The sequence below is a fragment of the Tenrec ecaudatus genome, chromosome 1 (genome assembly GCF_050624435.1).
Source record: "Tenrec ecaudatus isolate mTenEca1 chromosome 1, mTenEca1.hap1, whole genome shotgun sequence".
NCBI classification, from domain to species: domain Eukaryota; kingdom Metazoa; phylum Chordata; class Mammalia; order Afrosoricida; family Tenrecidae; genus Tenrec; species Tenrec ecaudatus.
The window spans coordinates 146,033,778-146,059,315 of record NC_134530.1 but is presented as its reverse complement, the minus strand read 5'-3'; the positions used below and the strand labels follow the sequence as shown (position 1 = coordinate 146,059,315).

At 44.7% G+C, this 25,538-nt stretch overlaps 2 protein-coding genes across 2 annotated transcripts; one reads left to right on the top strand and one right to left on the bottom strand.

Moving 5' to 3' along the window:
- Positions 1-2,804: 2,804 nt before the first annotated feature.
- ATP5PB (ATP synthase peripheral stalk-membrane subunit b) lies at positions 2,805-14,423 on the bottom strand. Its single transcript, XM_075559332.1, has 8 exons — positions 14,405-14,423; positions 14,206-14,301; positions 13,885-13,921; positions 10,830-10,975; positions 9,002-9,165; positions 8,458-8,583; positions 3,820-3,999; positions 2,805-3,046 (listed from the first exon to the last, which is right to left on the bottom strand). The coding sequence occupies exons 2-8, from the start codon at positions 14,243-14,245 to the stop codon at positions 2,969-2,971; spliced, it is 771 nt and encodes a 256-aa protein (XP_075415447.1). The 5' UTR covers positions 14,246-14,301; positions 14,405-14,423; the 3' UTR covers positions 2,805-2,968.
- A 38-nt stretch (positions 14,424-14,461) lies between these two features.
- WDR77 (WD repeat domain 77) lies at positions 14,462-23,187 on the top strand. Its single transcript, XM_075559321.1, has 10 exons — positions 14,462-14,696; positions 14,932-15,117; positions 16,382-16,523; positions 17,954-18,003; positions 19,478-19,548; positions 19,678-19,732; positions 20,160-20,231; positions 20,925-21,033; positions 21,757-21,825; positions 22,590-23,187. The coding sequence occupies exons 1-10, from the start codon at positions 14,582-14,584 to the stop codon at positions 22,747-22,749; spliced, it is 1,029 nt and encodes a 342-aa protein (XP_075415436.1). The 5' UTR covers positions 14,462-14,581; the 3' UTR covers positions 22,750-23,187.
- Positions 23,188-25,538: the final 2,351 nt, after the last annotated feature.

Below are 25,538 nucleotides of genomic sequence, written 5' to 3'. Positions count from 1 at the left end.
GACATCACGTCATTAAAGGGCAAGATCACAAAGGGCATCACGTGACTCTCAACCTTGTTCTTGAACAACAGACTAGCTAATGCAAAAAAAATGACGTTAAAAAAACAAACAACCAAAAAGGCTGACCAGATGTTAAAGGTTAACTAAAGAGGACAAAGGATCATAACAAAGTGCACAAAGACCTGAAATTAGCAAACCCAAAGGGAAGAACAGCCTTGGTGTTTCTCAAGCTTAAAGAGCTGAAGAAAATTCAGGCTTCAAGTTGTAGTAGTCAAGGAGTCTGTGTACAGTGTAGGAAATGTCAAAAGATAGAACAATGACTGTGCCGGAAAGAATTGGTAGGCGTTTAGCCGTTTCAGAAGGCAGCGTCTGCTCAATGGCAGCATTACCACTGGTCAATGGTAATGGAAAAGCCCAGCTGCACGGAGGGCACGGGGAGACAAGACTTCAGGAACTGATGGACGGCCAGGTGAAATGTTTCAACATACGTAATGCGGGAAGTGCTTACTCGTCTATGACAAGAAATTGGAAAATGGCTTCCTGGTTCATTCCACAGGTGATTCACTATAATGTGAAATTTATTGAATGATATTATTCAATCACACGGACAAAATTTTGATGAAGACCATTTAAAAACTGTTGCAGTAATATACTGATAAGGAATTGCCAGAAATGCAAGCTGGAACACAAAGTGGACTGGGAATGAAGGATATTATTGATCTCAGATGCTGACTTGGCTGAAAGCAACCAACTACCAGAAAGATGTAAACCTGCATCGGGTTGTATCCTTTCACTTTCACTTTCCTTAGTCAATCTGCATACCAAGCAAATAATCCAAGAAAGTAGACTCGATGAAGAACTAGGCTTCGGGGTTGGAGAAGATTCATTAACAGCCTGGTATACAGGTAACCCAATCTTGCTTGCTGAGAAGACCTGAAGCACTTATCAATGAAGGTCAACGACTACAGCCTTCAATATGGATTACACTTTAACCTACAGCAAAAAATCCTCGCACCAATAAGCAACATCTCTGTCAATGCAGACTAACGTCAAGGATTTAATTTGACTTGCACCCACAATCAACCACCATTGAAGGAGCAGTAAAGAAATCAAAGACTTCTTGTATCGGGCAAAGGTGATGGAAAATATCTCTTTAAAGCATATTAAAAAACAAAGATAGGTCTATGTACATATAATTACACATTAAGTATTACGGTAGCACACGACATTAGGCCTCTACTCAAGTTCTCTCTCAACGCAAGAACACTTGGTTCCAATAACCTGGCATTCTGTGATGCTCACCTTCCTGCCACGATCACTGTAGACAAAATGGGTCCATAAGCTAATGTGGTGAAGAAAGTTGATGATGCCTGACTATTGCAAGATATAGCATCTGGGATCTTAAAGATTTGAAGTTAAACAAGCGGCCATCTAGCAGGGAAGCAACAAAGCCCACATGGAAGCACACCAACCCATGTGATTATGAGGTGTCCATGGAATTAGAAGACCTAAATCAAACAACCATTTTGATGTGAACGAGGGGGGTTGGAATGGAGACCCAAAGTCCACCTGTAGACATCCTCTCACAGAAGGGTCACAAGGAAGGGACAAGCCAACCAGGGTGCAGAAGAGCACCAACAAAACACACAATATTCCTCTAGTTCTTTAATGTTTCCTTCCCCTCACCACCACGACCCCAGTTCTACCTTACAAATCTGGCTAGACCAGAGGATGTACACTGGTACAGGGTAAGAGCTCTCGACACAGAATCCAGGACAGACAAACCCCTTAGGACCAATGAGAGCAGTGATACCATGACGGTAGGGGGAAGGTGAGGAGAGAAAGGGTAGAAAGGAGGAGCCAATTGCAATGATCCATGTACAACACCCCACCCCAGGGGAATGAACCACAGAAAGGTGGGTGGAGACAGCAGATGATGTAAAATATGAAAATAAAATAATTGAAAGATTATCAAGGGTTCAGGAGGGTGGGGAAGGAGGGTAAAAAAGGGGAGCTGATACCAGGGGCTCAAGTAGAAAGAGAATGTTTTGGAAATGATGATGGCAACTTATGTACAAATGTGCTTGATACAACTGATGTATGGATTATTAAAAGAGCTATAGGAGCCCTCAATAAAATGATATATTAAAATAATAAGAAAAGGTTTAAATAAAAAGATATATCTTTGAAGAGTACGGGTCCCTGACCCATGTGTCTCATTATTTTCAACAGTCATACAGGCACCAAGTGAGACAATGAAAAGGAAAGGCCAGAGATAGACTGATACAGCTCAATTAGGGTGACAAACCACATTTGTCATGGAAACAGAATATCCAGAATGTGCCTGAAAAGCAAGGATAGCAGATTTCATCCACAGTGTTATTCTTGAGACTGCATGTCAAGACATGTATGAGGAGGGCCCAATGCCTGAAAAGGACAGCACGATGCTTGGGAATGAGTGAGGAAGACCACCAAAGAGATGGACAACTGGCTGCAATCATGGGCCCAAAGGTAGCAACACTGGTGAGGCTGGCAAGGGGCCGGGATTGTTTTGTTCTGTTGTAGAGTTGCTATGAATTGATGGCTCCCAACAACAAAAAACAAAACCGAAGTGGTTTTTCAGAAAATCTTCTAACTTGATAATCCTGCTTTCTCACGTATTGCAAGGTGTGAGGGTTAGTTGCAAATTTAAACGACAATGTGGTCATCTTTAGTGATGCACTAAATGTCATTAAAACCAAACTGCTCATTCACAGTAATCATGGAGCGACTCAAAATATAGAACAAGAATAATGAAAAACAGCTTACTGGCCAATGATTGTGTTTTATTCTCTGAATACCTCCACCTCAAACTTCATTTGCAGTAAGGTAAACTGTAACTTGAGTAGACAGCAATATACAAAGAGCGACTTCATCAGACAAGTTTCCATTGAGTCAGGTGTAGCTGTCTCGATTGGTACAGACACATTTACATAACGGGCTGAGCTTGAGCCTTCTTTGCAAGCAGCTTTAGGTCTTGAATGCACTTGGCAATTGTTTCCTTTTCCTGAAACCAAGAAGAGAGCAATCTGGTTAGACCTTACCAAAGCATGAAAGAGCACTAACACCACAATGTAAATGCATATCTCCTGAGATGAGAATCTTAAGATAAATTCTGGATTTAATATGATAAACGACAAGGTTTTGAAATAAAATCTTTTAATACAGGAGAGATGCAATCTAACTGAAATAATTCAGGGATTAGTTAGAATGGTCTGGTGGACAGCTTTTAAAATGAAAGCATGTGTAGTTGGAGGGCAGATATTACCGCCACCACTTGTCAGAGGCTGGCCTTCACAGCCGCTATCTTCCTGTAGAAACAAAACCCCAACCCATTCGTGAAACAGAAATAGTAGAAAGAATGGAAGTGCTAGTCACTTCTCTGTACTTTTTTGTTTTCCAAGTTTCTGAAATAAGCACATATTAGTATGTACTTTTATGTAAAAACTGTTAAAAAAGGAAAAACAACCTATCTTTTATAGTCAAGTTTTTCTAGTCCAATATAATTCAGTGGAAAATGAGCAGATATGCGTAAGTAGCCTATCTATGAGGAAAGGAAGACATTAAGCCACATAAACAAATACAAGTAAATAAATAACAGGAAACTGAATGAAAACTGTGGCGTCAGGAAACAAAGAACTGAAGGTTCCATGTTTACAGAGCACACGTTGGAACATAGGTCTCTCACAGCCAATGTCCTCAATGATCTTTCCATTGTTTTGGGCCTGCAGTGAGGGGCCCTTTGTGACCAACTCTGAGGAGAGGGAAGATGTCACGTGCCTGCTGTGCTGAGATGCTCTGCACCACGCTCTTCTCCACCCAGTTGATCATATGCTCCTGCTCCTTTCGGCGGGTCACATTTTGCACAGAGATATGATAGTCCAGGCGATTCTTCACCTCCTTGTATGCTTTGTGCAGCCGTTCCCGGTAAGTAAGCTCCAAGGCCATAGCGATATTATTCTGGGGGCAAAGAAAAGACAGTATATACTCGAGTATAAGTCAACACGAATTTATCAGCTCAGGCACCTAATTTTACCACAAAATCTGCATTAAAAATGTGCTGGAACACTTGGCTTACACATGAGTACATCTGGTGTATATACAGTTTGCACGTATAAAGCATCATGTCAACTCTAAGACTCTGCTAGTTATGAAGCTCACTCTTCTTTTGTATTTAATGCAAAAGTATTTTATTTACCACGAATGGCCACACGTTGATGTGAGAGAATCCTGAACAGCCTATGACTTCGCACATGTATAAAGGCAGGTATATCACTAAGAGAGAGGTGGCCAGTTTTTGTAACACTGACCCTGACTCAGAGTGAACCATCTTAGGAGACCAATAACTGTATCCTTATTGTTTGCTAATCCTGAGTTATGGTAACCTATTAACTTCCCTAACAAGACCCCTTAATTGTGAGTATCATCTGTGAGCTCTGTGTGGACGGACACTGTAGTGACTTATCAAACAGCCTAAATGCAACGTGGTGTGGGAGGAAAGCTTGGTGTCAGAATAAGCAAAGGCCGGACCATGAAGGTTTGTCTGATCCCTGCCTCACTGCAATAGGGAAGTCAGCGGTCAGAGATGGCCCTCCACTGTCACTGACTGTGAACAAGGAAGACTGAAGAATTGATGCATTTGAATGACGGTGCTGGTGAATAACACTGCATGTACCATGGACCGCCAAAGTAATAACAAATGTGTCTTGCACGAAGTAAAGCCAGAATGCTCCTTAGAGGCAAGGCTAGCAAGACTTCATCTCTCATACTCTGGGCATGTCATCAGACATTAGAACCTTAAGACTCCAAGATTATTCCTATATTAAAAATCCATCCCCCAAAACCAAAACCAACCTATCATAACAGTTTAGACTATTCAGTAGTTAATTTCTGTTGCTGATGATTTTTAGATCAGTTCTAATTTGTGACCTCTAACGTCTTTCAGTTCGGGAAATTTTCATTTACTCTGGTAACAGAACTTAAATACCGAGCAGGAGGCTTACTAAACACTAAGGCTTACTGCGGGAGCCCTTAAATCTACTGAGTTTTCACATAAACTCAGCTTCCATTTGGTGCCTTTATTTTAAAGAGATTCAACTCTATCAACATTCTAAAATTTAACAAAGATCTAAATCGGCTGAATCCCATTTTTTAAAACTGCAAATAGATATATACATCATTTTAAGTATCTTTTGCACTTATGTACAAACATTGCTGAGAGAAATAGTAATTAACACTTGTTGAGTATTATTTCTAAACACTGTATCAGTGGTTCTCAACCTTCCTAATGCCTAGACCCGGGTTCCTCATGTGGTGGTGACCCCTAACCATAAAGTTATTTTCATTGCTACTTCATAACTGTAATTTTACTGTTATGAATAGTAATGTAACTATCTGAAATGCAGGAAGTATTTTCATTGTTACCAATTGAACATAATTAAAGCACAGTGATTAATTGCAAAACAATATGTAATTATAGATTGTGAAATATTTATGTGTTTTCCGAGGGTCTTAGGCGACTGTGAAAAGGTTGCTTGACCCCCAAGAGAGGTCGCGACCCACGAGTTGAGAACCACTGCTCTGTAGCATGTCAATCAAATCTTATATCATCACAAGACGATGGTGATGTTCATTTTATGTATTTAACAGTAAAGGACTTAAAACCAATCCCACCACTGAGTCGATATGGACTCACAGTGACTCCATAAGCCGGAATATAGTTTCCTAGACTGTAACTCTTTACCGGAGTAGACAGTCCTGTCTTTCTCTCAAGGACTGGTTGGTGGTGTCAAACTGCTGATCTTGGGGTCAGGAGTCCAACCCCTAACCATGACAACTCCAGAGATCCCTAAAGCAGAGAAATTAAGGAACTGACCCAAAGTGACGAGGTAAAAAGTTGTGACGCTGACTCTGAATGCAGGCCCTGAGGCTTCAGTGTCCATGCTCTTCAAGATCCAAAGGGCACACGCAGCATTTTAAACTGTGATACACAATGCCACGTTCCACAGAGAAGCTGTACAATTTATTCTCGCAAGCAACATGAACGCCTGCTACCCAAAACTCTTGCTATTCTGATTGGGGGAGGTGAGGTTGATCAATTTCGTCAGATTACCTACGGAAGCAATCTACATATTTAAAATAAACCTGTACTTACTTTTATCTCCATCAACGGTCCACATCATTTGCCTATGGTTCTAACGGATTCTTTTATGTCAAATGGAATGTATGGATTCTTTCTAGTAGGTCAGCCATCTGTGTTAACTCTTAAGGCATGTAGGAATGCTTAACTTACACGCGATCATTTTAACAATTTTTCATATTAAGGATTCTGGATTTTGTTTCTTTGTAAAAGGATTCCCCAACTCCAAGAATATCGAAAAGGTTTCAATTGGTTTTTAACTTGTTTTCCATTTTTACTTAGAGATGACCTTTAATTTAGCTAAAACTTACTTTGAAATTGAGAGGTAGAAAATCAGCTTTATATCCACAGAGCTTTAAAACCCCAAAGAGTTGATTCTGACACCTAGCGACCCTATAGGGCTGGGTAAAGCTGCCCCTATACGTTTCCGAAATTTTTACAGAAGAAAACCTCATTTTCTCATGCAGAGTGAATTAGTTATTTTGAACTGCTGACCTTGTGGTTAGCAGCCCAAGGTGTAAACACTCTGCCACCAGGGTGGCCATTGGTCTTCATACTATATATTATTTATACCTTATATATTATAATATCAAGTACTAAATATATGAAATGCAGTAAATATATCGTTGTTTATATTTACGTTATATATAATTGTTCCTTTCCCCAACTAAGATGAAAATTTTATCAATCTACATCAAATTCTCTTTAGGGCAAACAGTCACTACATTCAGCAGCTAATTCAGAGATTGGAGATGACACAATGATCACAAGTTGGGCTGTGAATCCCAAGGTCCAAAGTTTGAAACCACCAGTTGCTCTGTGGGAGAAAAGATGGGGCTTTCTACTCTCATAAAAATTTGGTCAGTCTTAAAGGCTTGAAGGTGAACAAGCGGCCATCTAGCTTAGAAGCAAAAAAGCCCACATGGAAGAAGCACACCGGCCAGTGCGATCACGAGGTGCCAAAGGGACCAGGTATAAGGCATCATGCAAAAAAAAAAAAAAGATATATGTGTGTATATGTATATGTATGTATGTGTATATGTATATATATACCATATTGAATGAAAGAGGAAGTGCAGAGTGGAGACCCAAGGCCCAAGTGTCGGCCAATGGAGATTCCCTCACAGAGGGGTTCAGGAGAGGAGATGGGTCAATTAGGGTGCAAGGTATTACCGGTGAAGAACATAGCTTTCCCCCAGATCCTGGATGCTTCCTTCCCCCAACTACCATCATCCGAATTCTACCTTGCAGGGCTGGATAGGGCAGAGGTTGTACACTGGTACATATGAGGGCTGGAGGCACAGGGAATCTAGGGTGGATGATACCTTCGGGACCAGGGGTGTGAGGGGCAATGCTGGGAGAGTGGAGGGCGAGTGGGTTGAAAGGGGAGAAGCGATTGCAGGGACCCACATGTGACCTCCTTCCTGGGAGAGGGATGGCAGGGAAGGGGGGGAAGGGAGACTCCGGATAGGGCAAGATATGACAAAATAACGATATATGGATTACCGGGGACACATGAGGGAGGGGGAAGCGGGGAGGGAGGGTGAAAAAAAAAAAGAGGACCTGATGCAAAGGGCTTAAGTGGAGAGCAAATGCTTTGAGAATGATTGGGGCAGGGAATGTGTGGATGTGCTTTATACAATTGATGTATGTATATGTATGGATTGTGATAAGTTGTATGAGCCCCTTATAAAATGTTAAAAAAAAATTGGTCTCAGAAACTCAAGAGGGGTAGCTCTACCCAGTCCTATAGGGTTGCTGAGTAGCCACTGACTTGATGGCAGTGAGATTTTCTTGTCTGGTTTGGGTTAGAGGCACTGTAGAAGACAGACCCAGAGATTTCTGGAAAATCAGCCACTGAAACCTCACGGAGCAGTTCAACACGGAGCTGTCACCATGAGTCAAAACTGGTGAAAAGCTCTCTTACATGAAACTGTCTGCTTTGTGAATTTGGAGGTTTGGTGTTTATCAAGCTATCTTTTACTTATGGCCTAACTTATTACATGCCATTTAAAAATCAATTGTAATTTATTATTCTCCATTTGTGTGGTTCTAAAAGATTTTTCTCTAAATTCTGTTTCTAATTTTAGAATATGAATTCTATTCATTTTTCCATTAGGCAATTCTTAAATACACGTATCTACATAGCCGGTGTCCACCAAAATCTTACCTTGTTAAAATAAAGTTGTTTATTCAACCATTCCATATAAGAAAGTCTAAGTTTCTGTTTTAAAGGAAAACAAGTAACTTCATTCTCTTCAGAAACTTCTGAAACCTACCCTCTGAACATCAAAAAGGTAATGGCGTTTCTGAACCAGGGCCTGCTGTGCCTTCTCCATATCAATCGCATCCTGGATGTCTTTGATGGAGGCCTGCTTGACTTCTTCTAGTTTGGCAATTTTTTCCTGAAATTAAATTGACAACAAAGACCAGTGAAAGCCGAGTCATAAAAACATGTTCATTTTATATTTCAAAGTTTTATGCCTCATTTGAAAGAATACCTATCAAGAAATGTATAAATCCTTAGAAAGACAAATATAAACACAAACACACACACACTCCTCTCCTCCTCCACCACCACCAGCAGCACCAGCACCACCCACTTCCAGCATTAAGGCTAAACAAACGAGACCTAAAAGGAATGAATGAATGATTTGGGGGAAGAACAAGAAATGAGGATCCTTTAAGAATTGATTGCCTCCCAACTAGCAATGTAATACCTTGTTGAATGAAATTATGGAAAAGCTGGAGAGCGTCTGATAGATTAGAATTCTTCTATTGTCTAAAATAGAGCTTGAAAAAAAAATATTTTATGGCTCTTACCTCATTGAGTTTATCAGCAAACTCAGCGACAGAGGGACCATATTTTTTAATGCCATAGATAAGCAACCCTACTGTTGCTATGGACGAGAACGTTTCGGGGGTGACCACATATATTTCTTTGGATAGAAAATATAAAATAAGCCCAGTTCCGAGCATGTAAGGTCCTGGAAAAAAAAAGTTTTTTACGAATGAATATTCTATGCCTAACAAGTAGAAAATATGGCTCTATTTGATTAAAGACCAAGTTAGATAACAATATAAAACAACCAGATTCAAAGATAACACACAAAATTAAAGAGTATGGCACAGCTGAAAGAACAAGGCTCCAGACTCAGGGAAAATGAAAGTTGTCACTCTTAAACTTAATAGAAATCAAGCAGTTTAAATAACCTCTGAGCTCAGTTTCTGCATCTGTAAAATGGCAACTATAGCTTCTTCCTGGGGTTGATGAAACCAAGAAATAATCTAAGTAAAGATCAACACACAGGAGCCACCCTACAATGATGTAAGGGCTACTTTGGGGTACTATGTCCAGGAAAATATACTATTTATTGAATGGGATCAATGTTAAGAATAAAATCCATCCGTTCTGATTTTTGATAGCAAATTGACATTGGAAACGAGCAAAACAAAAACAAAACTTATGCACATAGAAGGGGGTTCAAATGATAAGGATTCTCAATTCCTATAGGATCCAATGCTTCCAATATGGCTACCTTTTTAATTCTGCTGCACCGTGAGTTCTGAAGGTTACAGTCCTAACATATTTCTTTAGATGTCACGCAGGGACAGAACTGGCCTTTATGGCAGCATTTTACATGGTTTCTGACCAATACTAGTACCACGGATGGCAGGATGTATCAGGAGAATAAAACCGTTATAATCACATATATTTTATCCAAAGTTTCCCATATTGCATTTCAACAGTTCTTCTCCCTTTTAAAATCTGCCTTTACTATTCAAAAATAACCATCAGACTATTAGGTTTACCATCGGTAGTTTCCCAAAATACATACATTTTAAGGAAGCACTAGCATATGTAACATTTTTTTATTAACACTTCCTGCCATTTCTGATAGTGAAATACCACTTTAGGCTAAGATACAGTTTAAAACAAAACAAGGCAATACAACACACTGGTTTTCAAAGGCAATGCACGTAGTAGAAAGAACTTTAAACTTATGCCAGAGGGCCTGGGTTGAAGTTCAGCTTAGTTTCCCCCCGCCCCCCAAAAAAGATGCTGGCAAATTATTTTAAGTTCTTGGTAATAAAACTGTCTTCTCAGGGACATTATAGGATTAAGTAAGTTAAAGCACATAGCACTGTAAAACTTGGTATTGAAAGAGTTTATGCCTTTTAAGAGGGAAAAACAGGTAAGGATTATAGTTTTGTTTTCATGTATGTGTGTACAAATAGTTTCTACCGTATTCCATTTTATCCATACCTTTTCCCACTACCTGTTAAGAGTATTATAGCTACTCATTCCTTTAGTTTCTGCATCCTACATGCTTTACGATGGCAGGGATTTAATTTAGCTCACTACTGTATTTCCACTGCCTTATTATAACACTGCCTGACATATAACAGACATACAATAAATTTCGATCAATTTAACTAATCCATTCAAACACATGAAGACAATGCTATAAAATTAAAATCCCAGCCAAATTTATTCCAAATGACAGAGTAATCACATCAAGACACGGAATCACCTCCATAATTTCCCTTTAAAAACTGCTCATTTGTTTTTTTGTGGTTTATGTGGAAGATAAGGGGTCACTAAAATGTTAGGTTAACACAAACCATACCACATATCCTGAATGCTCACCTGTGACCCCAGTTTTAGGATAAAGGAACTGGAAGAATTCCTCAGGGATCAGCCCGAAGCGAACTTTTCCTCCATACTCAGGAAGAGGTGGTACAGGGGCAAGACTTGGCTGCCCTGTGTGAAAGATCCTTGTGGCTTGCAGTGCCCTGCAGGTAGAATTAAACAAATCTAAGCCTATTCTTTGAAGAAAACATAAGGTTTAAGCAATCAGCAGAAACAATAAATGGGGATGAAGACTGAGTAGTTTACCGGGAATTGTTATAAAGAGGAAAGGAACCAACAGGGACTGAGAATTAGCTGTGTGACAAGGACAAATGACTCAACTGTGGACGGTGAAAGCCTCATGCAACCTATACTGCACTGGACTCCCCGAGGGGACTTTGTACAGCTATTAACAATGAAATGTACAAGAACACAACAACTTTATTGACAATTGGGTTCAAATCTAGACTCACTACTTGACTTTGAACAACTAATCTAAGTTTGGGGAACGTGGAGGGAATGAATAAAATGGGGCTAGGATGTTTGCCCCTGATGGGGCTGCTCAAGATAATGCTTGACACACAAGGGAGCTTCCAAACCTCTGTGGGACAAGGCAATTGAACGATAATGGAATTTCCCATGCACTCTTTGAAGCCCCTCATCCAGTAATGTCCTCTGTGCTGGGAGCTCCTTGATAGAACTTCGCCCTTTGTGAATGTTTCCTCGATTAGAGTACTAACTACTCTATGAAAAATACCTTTTCGGGGCTGGTTAGTTCTAATGATGGTATAGTTATAAATCGAGCTGCTATGCATGCCCTTGAAGCTTCTACTCGCTGCTTCTAATTTTGCTTTTCCATATAGGAGAAGCTCAAGACATCTGTGTTAAACACATTAGTTCCGAAATTCCGATTTTCCTTCACAAGGAGCTCGCTTGTTTTGTTTACAAAAATGGGTATGCAGAACTGAATAAAATACTTTAATCAGAAGTCTATTAAGCTTCTGGTCACACAAAATGTCCTTGTTTTTTTTCCCATATTTGCTACCAAGATTTAAGGATCCCTGGTGGCATAATGGGCTACATATCGAGCTGCTAGGCTCAAGTGCAGCCTCTCAGTGGGAGAAAGATGAGGCTGTCTGTTTCTGTAAAGTGGCAAAGTCTTGGAAACCCAAAGGGGCAGTTCTACTCTGTCCTACAGGGTCGCTAGGCGTAGGAATTAATTTGAAGGCAATGGGTTTGGTTTGCTTTACCATGCTTAGTCTCCTTGGCAGTTTCCAGAGGAATAGCAAGGTGGTCAGTAGGGCCAGAGAATGATTTCAAAAGAGAATAAAGCAATAAAATGGGTTAATTCATACTGGACCTTCTGATTATGCTAAACAGTTTGGATTATATTTCCAGTGGAATGGAGTACTCTGAAGAGTTGTAGGTGGAAAGTGACATAATCCTCCTGGCTATTCCCTGGCCGACTCGGATGGGCTCTGGCCTTGCTCAACTGCTAACTAAAGGCATGGGACCCAACCAGAAGCCCCTCGGAAGACAGGACTGGAGGTCACAAGGAAGCCCTGTGGATGGACTCTACTCTTTACACATGCGGTGGTCACAAGTCAGAATCAACTGAAAAACAACGGCTTATTTATGTATTTCCTGTAATTGTGAGAATTAGCTTTAATGGCCAAGACCCAAGTTAAAAGGAGTCTAGTTAAGTGTGGACTGAATTAAATCGAATTGAGAGATCAAAGTACCTTTTACTTGAGCAGAAGCAGAACATGTTAGAATCATGAAATAATATGGAAAAAGAGCTTTGGTAATGGGCTAAACAGACACTGAGTGTGAAGGACAGAGAAGTCTAGGTCATTTCCTTGTATTTTGTATATATACTTAATTTATTATACCACATTACAGTTTGTTTCCATGTCTGTATGTGGGTCTAGTTTTCCTCTGGTACGTTGTGAAGTTAGACGTAGTCAACTACCAAACTCAAAAACAAAACTCACTGCCATCGAGTCAATGAAGAACCGTAGCAACCCTATAGGACAGGGCAGAACTGCCCCCTGAAAGTTTCCAAGACTATGAATCTTTAGGGGAGGAAAAATCTCCATCTTTCTCCCATGGAGCGGCTGGTGGTTTTGAACTGCTGACCTTGTGAATCACAGCCCAATAGTAACCACTGTGCTACCCGGGGTCCTTTAGTGGACTACAGCTTCTTTTTATTTCATACAAATGAACTGAGGGAAGAGGAGAGTCATTTTTTCAAGCATCCTGGTGGTGGTTCTAGGGCTTAGTCACGGAATCAAAAGGAAAAGCCCGTAGCAAAGAGCTTTGCTTTAGGAAATAATATTCACCAGTAACCGTGAACATTTACTAAGTATATACTGAGTACGAGGCCCTGTTTTTAAGAGTTTCCAGGGAATTAAGTCTCTGAACGCCCATAATTGTACCACAATCTCCAACTTGCAGGCAGGAAACTTAGAGCCACATAGCTAATACTATTTGAAGTTAGGAGTTGTCAGTCCCCATTCATGCCATTACTTTACAGTCCCGCCTTCAAGTGATTCCAACGGAGACACTTACTCATACTTATTTTGGCACCCATTATGGAGAAGCTCAGTGCTCAATATTGGTTGGATCAATGAATTGTGCCTCTATGCCTTATGATCTGGCAGTAAAATTAAAGTGTGGTAGACAGATGAAAACCAACATCTTTCATTGCTGTTTATTTAATAAGACTTGCTTTTGGACATGTAATCTGGTACACCCGATACATATGGGCTTCAGCTCCTTTTGCTGAAGGTCACTGGGAGAGGGGTGAGGCTTAAGACCCCCAAATCAGGGTTTCTTGTCTAGCTTAAACACATCCTTTAGTCTCTTGGAAAGCTATGCCGTAAGGTATTGAGCCGTTCCAGGCCATCACAAGAACAAAGACGTCTAAAAGAGCTTCCAAGCGTTCCAAGCATTACCGGAAGGGTAACTGCTGGTCTGAAGCCAAGAAGTGGAAAAGGCACAAAGTCAAACGAGGTGAGAAAACAAGAGCCAAGGGGAACGAGGGGGTACGTAATAATAGTCCCACACTTACCCTGGACCTAGGAGAGCTGCGTTCTTCAGAGAGGGGGCTGCAGATACACAAGGCGCAGGTCAGCAAAGTCAAGGTGGAATGAGATTTCCCTTTCCTCGGTCCCCGCGAGATCCAACTATTACGACCCTCGAGTCTCTTTCCTTCCCCCAAGACCAAGAGCTCCCTCTGGGCAGCACAGCGCACTCTTCTTCCAGGCCCAGGGCTCTCCAGATCTCTCTTGCTTGCCCCCTGCCCGCCTTTCCCCCACCTCCCCCGCCCGTGGCTTACACTCGCCTCTTTCTAATCACCCCAATGGCCTGCACCAAGGTCTAGAACCCTCACCCGCTGTGGCGGCGGCAGAAAGTACCACCCGGGACAACATGGCGAGGGAGGGTCCAGGCTGCGGTCGTAGCGTCCCTGTGACCCCGACCAGTGAGGCTGTCAGGGACAGGAGCAAGATGGACGCTCACAAATCTCGCGATAAGAGATTATCGGGCCCCGCCCCCTTGCCCACAACTTCCGTTCGAGTTCCCGCGAGAACCTGTTTCCGGAGGGTGACAGCCGGGTGTGGAAGCACTTCTCGCGAGATGTGGAGTTGCTGTAGCCTCAGGGAAAGGGGCGGAGGCCCAGGCGGAGTCGCCCCACGTGGGATAGCTGCGGAGCCGAGTCTCTGGCGGGCGTCCAGTTTGGGTTCTAGGTTGGCGTTCGGACTGTGGAGATGAGGAAGGAAGCCCCGCTGCCCATGGTGCCGCCGGCGGCCCGGGAATGGAACCTGCCCCCTAATGCGCCCGCTTGTATGGAGCGGCAGTTGGAAGCTGTGCGCTATCGGTCCGGTGAGCTGAGATCCTGGGCCCGGGCGCCCCCTCCTCCGGACTCACCTTCCCAGCCCTTTCCCGCATGCCGTCTCTACCCTTTCCTCACGCCGTTGAGTTTAGTTCCCCAGCCCGCCTCGCGTTCTTGAGCTCGTGTCTCTAGCCATACCGTGCGCGTTCCTCGGCGCGGTCACCATGGAGACGAGCCCTTCCACTCCGCGCGTACCGACAGCTTCTCACCCCCCACCCCTTCTAGATGGGGCGCTCTTGCTTGGCGCTTCCAGCCTGAGTGGCCGCTGCTGGGCTGGCTCCCTCTGGCTTTTCAAGGACCCCTGTTCTGCCCCCAACGAAGGCTTCTGCTCCGCCGGAGTCCAGACGGAGGCCGGAGTGGCCGACCTCACTTGGGTGGGGGACAAAGGTATCCTCGTGGCTTCTGATTCGGGTGAGTCATCTTTCCATCACTCCTCTGGGACCTAGGACATCTCCGGGGTACAAGTCGGAGTGGGTTGTTATCCTGGGGGAGCCTGAGAGTGTTGACTCCAAACGCAAACTCTGGTGAATGGGACATACTTTCCCCAAGGTTCTAAATTACTTGGCGACAGAATTCAATTGGCATGATTTATCTTTGTGAATCCTGCCCAGCGGGGGTTGTAATGTTCAGAATGATGCTGAAACCAATCTCAAGAGTGTCTGCCCATGTTCTTGTCTTAAAAGTCTTCGGTCTGTTTTCATTATTTTGATTGTCAGGATTAGCCATAAAGGCTTTGGCACTAAGTTGTCAGGCACTTGAAGAAAGGATGTAAGTGGGGTGTTTAAAGATTGGGCCTCTGACAGTTGAATTTGAACCCTGCATAGTTAAGACAACTGGGGGGCAGGGCAATGGCATGTTCGGTATTTAGCCAGATACTATACAAAACATTCATTTATTCAGCAAATATTTATTAAAACTCTGCAAGACATTCATTCAAAAGCTTTAGCAGATACTTATATCTATATAATTGGAAAGGTTTAACCTCACTAGACTATGTACTGTGCAATTGTGGACTTAGCCTTGTCTTTGGGGAGCTGATTTTCCAGTGTCTTCTCACTGGAAGCAGAATAATGGCTTTTGCCCGTCTTGGTTGGCGCTGTGAGGTAAGCATTAACCTGTAAGGTTAGTAGTTCAAAACCACCAGCCTTACCTCTGGAGAAGAATGAGGCTGTCAGCTCCCTTAAAGATTAACAGCCTTGGAAAAACTTTACACAGAGTTTGCTATGAGTAGGAATTGACTTCATGGCAGAAGGTTTAGTTTGGTCCATCGAACTTGAATTTTTCTAAAGGTTTTTCTCATTGTCTGTTTTGAGGAATATGATCATGCCAAATGGCTTAACCAAACCCACTGCCATCGAATCAACTCTTATTCATGGTGACCTTATAGGGCATAGTAAAATGGTCCCTTTGGGTTTCCATGACCGTAAATCTTTTTAGGGACAAACAGCCTCATCTTTCTCCCATGAAATAACTGGTGGGTTTGAACCACTGACCTTGCAGCTAGCAGCTTAATGCATAAGTCTCTACACCACCAGGGCTTAGGAGTTAACTGAACCCTCTAATGGCATGGGCTTTACTTTTAGAGGAATAATTTATTTACTCAGTAATCATGGATGTGAATGTCTCCTTAGGTCTAACTCAAGTCCATGTTTTCCTTGCTCCTATCTCCAACCAGGTGCTGTTGAATTGTGGGAGTTGGATGAGAATGAAACACTCATTGTCAGCAAGTTCTGCAAGTACGAGCACGATGACATCGTGTCTTCAGTCAGTGTCCTGAGCTCTGGCACTCAAGCTGTCAGCGGTAGCAAAGACTTCTGGTATGTCGTCGCTCCTCTTTGTAGACCTCCTTTGCCCATTCTTGCCATCTTATTAGCGCTATTCAGTATTGTTTGTTTGTTTTTCTTGTAGCGATTTTTATTTATTAATAATTTTATTGGGTGTTGTAGTGATTTTTAAAAAAGTAAACATATATTTTTCCATTGTTCAATCACATAAAGTAGTATTGTAAAATTGCTACCACATTGGGCTTCCAAACATTCTTTTTCTTCCTGGACTCCCTGACGTTGTCTCCCTTTTACCACACTACTCCCACCCCACCCCGAAACTCTTATTCTACTTTCTGTCCCCATAGGTTCATCAGTCCTGGGTTTCATATACAGAAAGACATGACACAACTTCAAAAGGGTAACCCCAATGACATAACACCTCTAAGATAAACCCTAATATGAACAAACCATAAAAATACAGAAAATGTTGGAAACCAGATGAGGGTCCAGCATGCATCGGAGGGATCAGCTGACATAGTTTTAACCATTCAAGTCAGATTTAGCCCTTTGATCTTCTGTGCTCATCTCTCCAGTGCACTGTTTAGTTTTGAGGTCATTCTAAGAACCTGGTGACTGCTGGAGCCCTGGTGGTATAGTGGATTAAGCCACAAGGTCAGTGGTTCAAACCTTTGGGAGAAAGATGAGACTGTTACCATAGAGATTTAAACTTGGCAACCGTCAAGTGCAATTTAATTCTGTCCTGTGGGGTCACCATGAGTTGGAATGGACTCAGTGGCCCTGGATTCAGAGGGGGTTTTCTTGTTTATGTGGTTACTGATTGTGACATGGATGTCCTTGGGGATTTTTCAGGCAATAGACCATAGCAGAAGTTGATCAAGGAACAAAGAAAAATGGGACATATTGGTTGAAGGGAAGGAACTGCCTGCTTCAATAAAGGTTTTTATGTAGGTAGTCTGGATTGAGATCAGGCTTTGAATCGCTTCTTCCCAGTACGGGCATGGCCAAGGAAGTAAAGGTGGAAAATTGGGTGTGGTGATTCAGATTGATAACTGGAAAGGGGAAAAATTATTCTCGTAGCTCTGCTAGCAGCTTTATTTCCCTCTTGGAAAACTGGGTCGGCAGAGATGTGCAGTGAGACAACCAGATCTCTTGGCTCTGGTTCTGAACAGAGTTGGAAACAACCATGGCCCGTTCAAGGATGGTGGCTGACCTTGCTTCTTGGATATGTTTCACTCTCCACGGTTTTGCCAGCAATCCATTCTCACATATCAGGCTCTGGAAAGGGTTCACTACACCTCTTAGTCTCCCGCTTCAGGATTTCAGCTGGTAATTTTTCCAGTTCTGGTTATTCTGAATCACCCAACTTTTTAAAATGTGGGTCTATTCGGGTTTCGTTCGGTCAGCGTGGATGGAGCCAGTTTGAAGTCAAGATTAAGTGTCTGTATCCTTTTGCTTCTTAGCATCAAGGTTTGGGACCTTGCTCAGCAGACGGTGCTGAACTCCTACCGAGGTGAGTGAGCGTGCCTGCCCTCTCCGTGTGGGCCTAGGCAGTAGCTTTGCCTCTCCCCTTTGGGCTCACTGAGCCTGGCCGGCATGTCGGGGGCAGCAGTTCCATTTTCACTTGCATATGTGTGGTTTTCCTCTCAAACTACAGCCAGACCTCAATTTCTACCGCTTGCCCTTTTTTCATTTCCCTATTTCTGTTGATGGCCTTGTCACCTTCTTGGTCACACAGGCCTGAACTCCCGTTTCTCGCCATCCTGCCTGCCCATCACCTTCCTTTGTGTTAATTCACTGTCAGGCGTCCCCTCGAATGGACGGTGGCACTGGACTTTGCCACTTCAAATTCGTTGCTGTTTGGGTCTTTCTTTGGTATTTGTGGCCTACAGATTTAAAATTCCATTTTTTTTCTTCAACCCTTTTTACTCTCATTTGCCCTTCCAAGTACACTGCCCTAGCTAAACCCACCTAAGGTAAATTTGAGATAGTTGAATGATATAAGCCCTGAGACATGCAAATCTCAAACTTGAAAGAACACTTCTGTGCAGTTTGTTTTCCGTTAAGAACTATCATGCGCTTCTAATACTCCTTTCGGCTCACCTCTTGGTGATTGGCTTCCTTCTGTGTCAGTCTTGTGTTTGTGTCGTGGGTGAAGTAAGCTTGGTCCTCCTCCCGTGTCCTTACCAGCTGCTCTTTGCCCCCTTTGTCTGTTAGTGCAGAACCCTTAGGTTTTGGTACCTCGTGAGTATTGCACCTGGGCTGGGTTGGGCTGGGTGAGGGGGTCCTCTGTAAAGGGGGAAGGTGGTGGTGACGGGGGAGATCAGAACGAGGACCTGGCAAGCTGCAGATGGTCTCTCAAGTCAATGTGAAGAGGATAACATTGGAGAAGTTGGTTTCATGACATTTTTAGCATCTAGACGTCACCTGGGAGGTTTTTGTGTATTTGTAGTATATGTATGCCAGTATGGAAACTATTTTCAAATCATACCACTTATATCATCTACATCCAGGGCACTTCAGTTTGTGAAAAAATTCCACTCATTTCATTTTTCATCATTTTTTGGAAACTCCTTTAAGCCCTGTCTCCCCCCCCCCCCTTTTTGGTTTCTTCCTTAACTTTCATGTGAATGTGATGAATGTTTACAGAACAGGTCATCAGTTTCACATTGAGCCCTTGACACACGTTTCATCTCGTCCATTGTACTCTCTGCAATGTACGCTTACTTTTCTCTTTCGCCATGTGAGTCATTTTTTTAAATACTTTTATTTGGGGTTCTTACAGCTCTCAGCCCCAAATTTCTCTCACCCTCAACCTGTAGGCTTTGTCTTAATAGTCTCTTGTTAAAAATTTGTTAAATTCCATCATGCAGCTAGGACTACTTCTACCTTCCTCCTGCCTCTTAATGGTATCTGATAGGACGTCATGCTTCTTTATGATGCCCACAGCCCCACCTCTGTCTGATGTTCTTCTCACTCCTTTGCAGCTCACTCTGGCCCGGTCACCTGCGTTGCTGCCTCTCCTCACAAGGACTCCGTGTTTCTGTCATGCAGTGAGGTGAGGTTCCTTCTTCCCTGCCCCACTTGGTTACCACACCCAAGTTCTCTGAGAGCCAAGGGGAGGCCCCCCAGGAAGCAGTAACTGCTCTGGATTGTGAAACACTCTCTTTTCCCTCTATTCTTCCAGGACAATAGAATTTTACTCTGGGATACTCGCTGTCCCAAGCCAGCATCACAGATGGGTGAGCCTGAGAACCAGTCGGGGGAGTCGTGCTAGGGCCCACTTGGAGGAGGCCTTCCTTGCCCAGAGTTAAAGGCACAGTTGCCAGATGCCCAGTCACCGAGACATAACCGACCTAATCTCTTGTCTCACTGAGTCTGCTAACTGCATTTTGTGTGGCGGCCACTAGACTGGCATGGTTCCTCGGTGGGGGGGTTCTCTTTGTCACCTGGGTGGGCAGAGGGACCACTTAGCATCTTTAAGGGTGTGCTTGAAATTTGCCTGTGACACATGTCCAGAAGGGGCAGGAGGCTAATGGGCAAATGGAGGTGTGGGGTTCCAGGGTGGTGACCCTCTGAGATTTGGGGAATTAGAGGTGTGACTTAAGACTTGTCAGTTCATTGGAAAAGCTCCCGTCTTGACTCCAACCCTTGCTTTCCCCTTTACAGGCTGCAATGCCTCTGGCTACCTCCCTACCTCACTGACTTGGCATCCTCAGCAAAGTGAAGCCTTTGTCTTTGGTAAGGAAGATTGTGTGTTAAATTGCGTACGGCTTGCTGCTGGCGGTGAGAGCTACACCTTGGCGCTCCTCGGGGTTTTCGCAGCAAGTCATCAGCACACTTGGGCACTTAGGCGAACGTAGAGGTGGAATGAGGGGATGATCCTACAGTGATTTGATTATAGCCTTGGAGAACATAATCCCCCCGCCCCCCCTCCCCCACCCCCGCCCAGTCATTGTGCTTTCCTGTGTGTTCGCACTGACCCCTGTGTCTGCTGGCTGTGGCTAGATACCTGAGCAAGTAGAGTAGACAGTGCGCTGCTGAGAGGAGGCAAGTAGCTAGGAGAGCCAGAACTCAGCAGGCTGCCTGCTTTTCTCAGCTCTCCCTAGTTTTCTGCCTTGACAGGGTGCAGTCTTAACCACTTTTCTCTACCAGTGGGAAGTAACAGAGTTCCCGTCTCCGGCGGTGTGTCTGCTGGGAGAGAACAGTGGGTAGTGGCAGTGCTGTCACGGAGCTGAGGGCATGAAGGTGGTGGTGAAGCTTGTTAAGCTATGGTCGCATCCTTTCATTCCGTTCGCACAGCCACTCCGTGAGGAGCTGCTCCGGCTTCCCAGCAGAGGAGGCGATGCTTTGAGTGCTTCTCTGGTCCAGGAGTCCAGTTCAGCGCCAGCCAGTGCTCTTAGCCACTGTATTGTGCTCATTTCTTGTCTGTAGGTGATGAGGACGGGACGGTCTCCCTTGTGGACACCAAGAGCACAAGTTGTGCCCTGAGCTCAGCCGTGCACGCCCAGTCTGTCACTGGGCTGGTCTTCTCCCCACACAGGTACGGCTCTTTGTCCTCTGGGCCCTGGCGGCTCTGAATGGGAATGGCGTGGGGCATGGGACTGATGTTGTTACAGGACCAGCTGATTCAGTTGTGCCTTGATGCATTTGCACTTGCAAATGGCTACCATGCCCTGCTGCTGCACAAAAGGTTCGAAGGTCAAGTTTACTCAGAGGTATCTTGAAAGAAAGGCCTGATGTCTCCCAAGAGAGAAGTCAGCCATTGAAAACCTGATGGAGCGCACATCTCCTCTGACCCGTAGTGCAGCGCCTCTGAGTCGCGTACAACAGCGTGAACCACTGCCCGGTTGGGTGCCATCTTCATAACTGTTGAGCTTGAGCCTGCCGTGGAAGCCACGGGGTCAAACGGGGAGTTGGCACGAGGAGTTACCGAAAGTCAAGTCCAATTTGAACACAGCTGAGCTGTAATCTGATTTCTTCTCAGCTCCCCAAATGAATAGTGTTGGGTGGGAATTTCTCCCAGGTGTTTCTGGGATACTACTGAAACTGCAGGGAGGGGACCAGAGGGGTCATTTTCAACCTTGACTTTGCTTCCTTTCCCCATCTTGTTTTGTGTGAACCTCAGTGATAGCCAAACATTAACCCTAAGTAGCGCTCAGGCCGCGTATCCTCTGGGCCAGTTGAGCGTGGGAGCAAGGACGGCCTGGGCTTTGACTTGCGGTCCGGGGTCTCACTTTTCATGTCCTCCTCTCTCCCTCTGTAGTGTTCCCTTCCTGGCCTCCATCAGTGAAGACTGCTCGCTTGCCGTGCTCGACACCAGCCTCTCCGAGGTGTAAGTGAAGGGCAGTTCTGTGACCGGGAGTCAGGGAGGGCAACAGCAGGCTCTGCTTGCTTTTTCCCTCTAGTGAAGCAGCTTCTCGTGGAAGGAGGAGCATGCCCCTCCGCGTGGCAGAAACCACGCAGACGGCTCCTGGACCACCCTCCTAGCCAGTTGTGTCCCTGTGAAAGGAGAATGTGGGCTGTGGGTGGGTTATCTGAGCCTGGCCTCCAGCTCCATCCAAGAAGTAGAGAGTACTCTTTGCCTATCAGAACAAAATAAATACTCATATGTGAAATGAACCTGCTGTCGTGTAAAAGGCACTGGGCAGGTGACCTGAATTATGCTCCCAACTTGCTATGGTTTGCCGCCTAAACCTGGCTTATATATCATTGACTTTACTCAAGCCAGCCTTGGTGCCATTTGGTAAGTGTTGAGCTACTAATTACAAGGTCAGTTTTTCAAATCCACCAGGAGAAAGATGAGGCTATTCTACTTCCATGAAGATTTACAGCCTCAGAAGTAAAGGTTGCTGTGGGTCAGAATTGACATCACGGTGGTGGGCTTCACTGTAGCCAGCAGTTCTCCATCTCCAAAAATAGAAGTCAGGGAGTAAGACACACTGCTTTGCTGGTGGCACGGTCATTCTTCTAGTGACATGGGTGTAAACATCCCAAGAACGGATCCCCGGACCTACTGGGTTTGTGTCCTTCCTCGGGTCTCTTTTTTTGGTCACTCTTATCTGCACTAACCTGCCCAATCTTCTCTTTCTCTTCTAGGTTTAGAAGCCGAGCCCACAGAGACTTTGTGAGAGATGCTACTTGGTCCCTGCTCAATCACTCCCTTCTGACCACAGTGGGCTGGGACCACCAAGTCATCCACCACACTGTACCCCTCGAGCCTGGCCCCGCCCCTGCTGCTAACAGCGTTGCGGAGTAGGCTGTATTGAAGAGCAAAGCAAATCCCATCTGAGCACCCGCTCCCTCTGCGCCTGCCCCTCAGCCTCGGAGACAGCCTGGCGGCTCGTGCAGTGTGCTGTGTGGTGTGCAGCAGCATCTCAGCCTGGGGAGGCTGCCTTCTGGGGTCCCGTAGTCAGAGGGAGGAGAGGTTTTTAAAATATGTATGTCTGTCTGAATGTGTGTAGATAAATAATTTTCCCCAAGTTGTTCCAACCAAAAAAAAGTTGGCCGTAGGCTTTTGTTCTTCTCACACAGCTGTGCCAAAGGTTTGTCCACATCTGGGTGAGGTGAGGCACGGGGACATCGCTTGGTTCTTGAGAGCAGCTCTCTGGCTCCTCACGATCCGTATGCAGGCAGACCTCGGAGGCGCTGTCGGTTCTGTTCCAGACCACCACAATAAAGCGATGGTTGCAGTAAAGCAAGTCCGATGACTTTGACTTTGCAGTGCAGTGTGCGATAGTACTATGAAAGTCTGGAATGCGAGAATGGCCAACCTGGGACACAGACACCGAGGGAGCACTTCCTATTACACTTGCTCCACACAGGGTCGCCATAGACCTTCAGTTTGTGCAAACATACTGCCTGTGAAGCAATAAAATGAGGTATTCCTGTGGAGTTTAATTCACTTGAGAAATGTGGAAATACCTGCATTCACTAAAACCAGCCAGCTCACCTTGATAGAGTCAGGACATAAGTTAATGCAGCTCTTTGCCATTGAACGAATCTGAAATCCACTTTCTACCTGGACCTAAGTATGGCTGACAGTAACATCATCCGCAGAGGTAGGCATGCGAGTTGCGTGTTTCTGTCAGGCCGTCACAGATTGACGTGTGGGTGGAGTGCTAAAGGGCACTTTACGTCCTTTAGAGAGGGTTTGCAGTGACACCTCGGACCTGCTTGCGTCCAGACCTCCCAGCCCGGCACCCTGAATTGTGCGTGGGTATAGGGGGTTTGCAGTATTTAGGAACCCTACAGACTGATAGTGACACGAGAATTGAGCATACTGATGGATTAAATAAAACTGGACTTCATTGGCCTTTCCTTTTGGAAGGGTGTGTTCTACGTGAGGTTAAATTTAGTTTGTTTAGGTCACCAGGATGTCCATCTGAAAGCCCACTCTAAAAACTAAACAGCTACATCCCAAGGAGCTCGTTGCACTTCAGAGTAATCCTTCGGTGACTTAACAGGTTGGTGAAGTGACTGTACTGCATGTGACACCGACTGGGTCCTGTGTATTGAAATGAAGTACGTCATCAGTTGGTACTTCGGAGTTTTGCAAATTAAAATGACATGAAATGGGCAATTTAAAGGCATCTGAGTGAAATATTTCTAAACTCAGGCTATTGTTATTAACAGTAAAGGAATTCCTCTTTGAAAAGGAACAATTTTGGTTTGAGAATACATCTGCTTGAGTAGACAGTGACCCCTGAGCAGTTTGGGTGTGGACAGAACCCGGCTGCAGCAAATAAAGGGCTGCTTTTCTGGGCTTTTCTCGAGTAGGAGGGAAAAGGCAGGGGCAGGGTGGGGGAGCCAGGCTTGGTAGCGGTCTCTGCATTCATTGACTCAGCAGCCCCCGCCCCCAGCCCCACACCCATCACGCTGTCAGTAGACTGCCAACCAGTGAGCAACTGGAGGTCTAGGGAGTCATGTGAAAGAAAAAAACAATACTCAAGGATTCAGGAGCAGAGAAACAAGGAGGATCCCTTGAAACTGCACCGAAATCCTGGGGAGGACCTTGAACTGAAGAGGCTACAGTTGTGGATAGGTGCCACTGAGTCGGTTCCAACCCGCAGGGACCTTAACGCACAACAAGGAAACGCTGCCGGGTTGGTCCCGCGCTGGAGCTCCTTGTTGCAGACTGTCAATCCGTCTTGAGGGCCTTCCTCTGCTACCGTCCTACGTTCCCAAACATGATGTCCTCTAGGGACTGGTCTGACAATAGGCTGTGGGGTTAGGGTTTAGGCAAAGTGTAATGAGGTCGCTGAGGGGCCGGGCAGCCCCTAGCTGATCTTTTATATGTAAATACGAGTTCCGTGCTTTAGCATTTGCTTGCTCCACTGAAGGCAACAATAAATAGGTGAATGAACGCATAGATGAAGGATTGCACCCCTTTCTGGACGATAAAATCTTAGTGGGAAAAGCTGTGAGGCATTGTTTTGTATCAGCCTGTTCCACACTGCTCTGTGCCGATGTCACTGCTAATGACAGCAGGGACGGCAACCACAATGGATGCCACTTTTTAGTGCCCACCACAAGTCCAGGGAGTCACTGGGTGCTACCAACAGTTTATATATTCCACTGCTAACCAAACCTTTAGAGGTTCGAGTCTACCCAGAGGCAATTGGAAGAAAGGTCTAGTGGTCTTAACTCTGGACTACCAGCTATTGAAAAGCGTTGGAGTACAGTTCTCCCAGGACACTGACCCACCGGGTGTTCTAGGCTACAGTCATGGGAGCGGATGGTCCAAGCTTTCTCCACAGAGCTTCTGGGTCCGTGAAAACTGCCAACCTTTTAGCCAAACACTCATTGTACCACCAGGGCTCCTTAAGGATGAGGTAGCCGACTGGGACATCCTATTGATTTATAGTTAGCACTCATTGGATTCTTATTCAATCAATGGGTTTGATCAGGCCACACTTCCAATCCATTCACACGAGAACACTATGAGGAATTTGGTTACATGCCTTCTTAACACCAACAGCATTTTGTCTTCATCTAGGTCAGCGCTGGGCAAACTTGTGAGACGGAAGGGACAATCCTGTCCCTCAC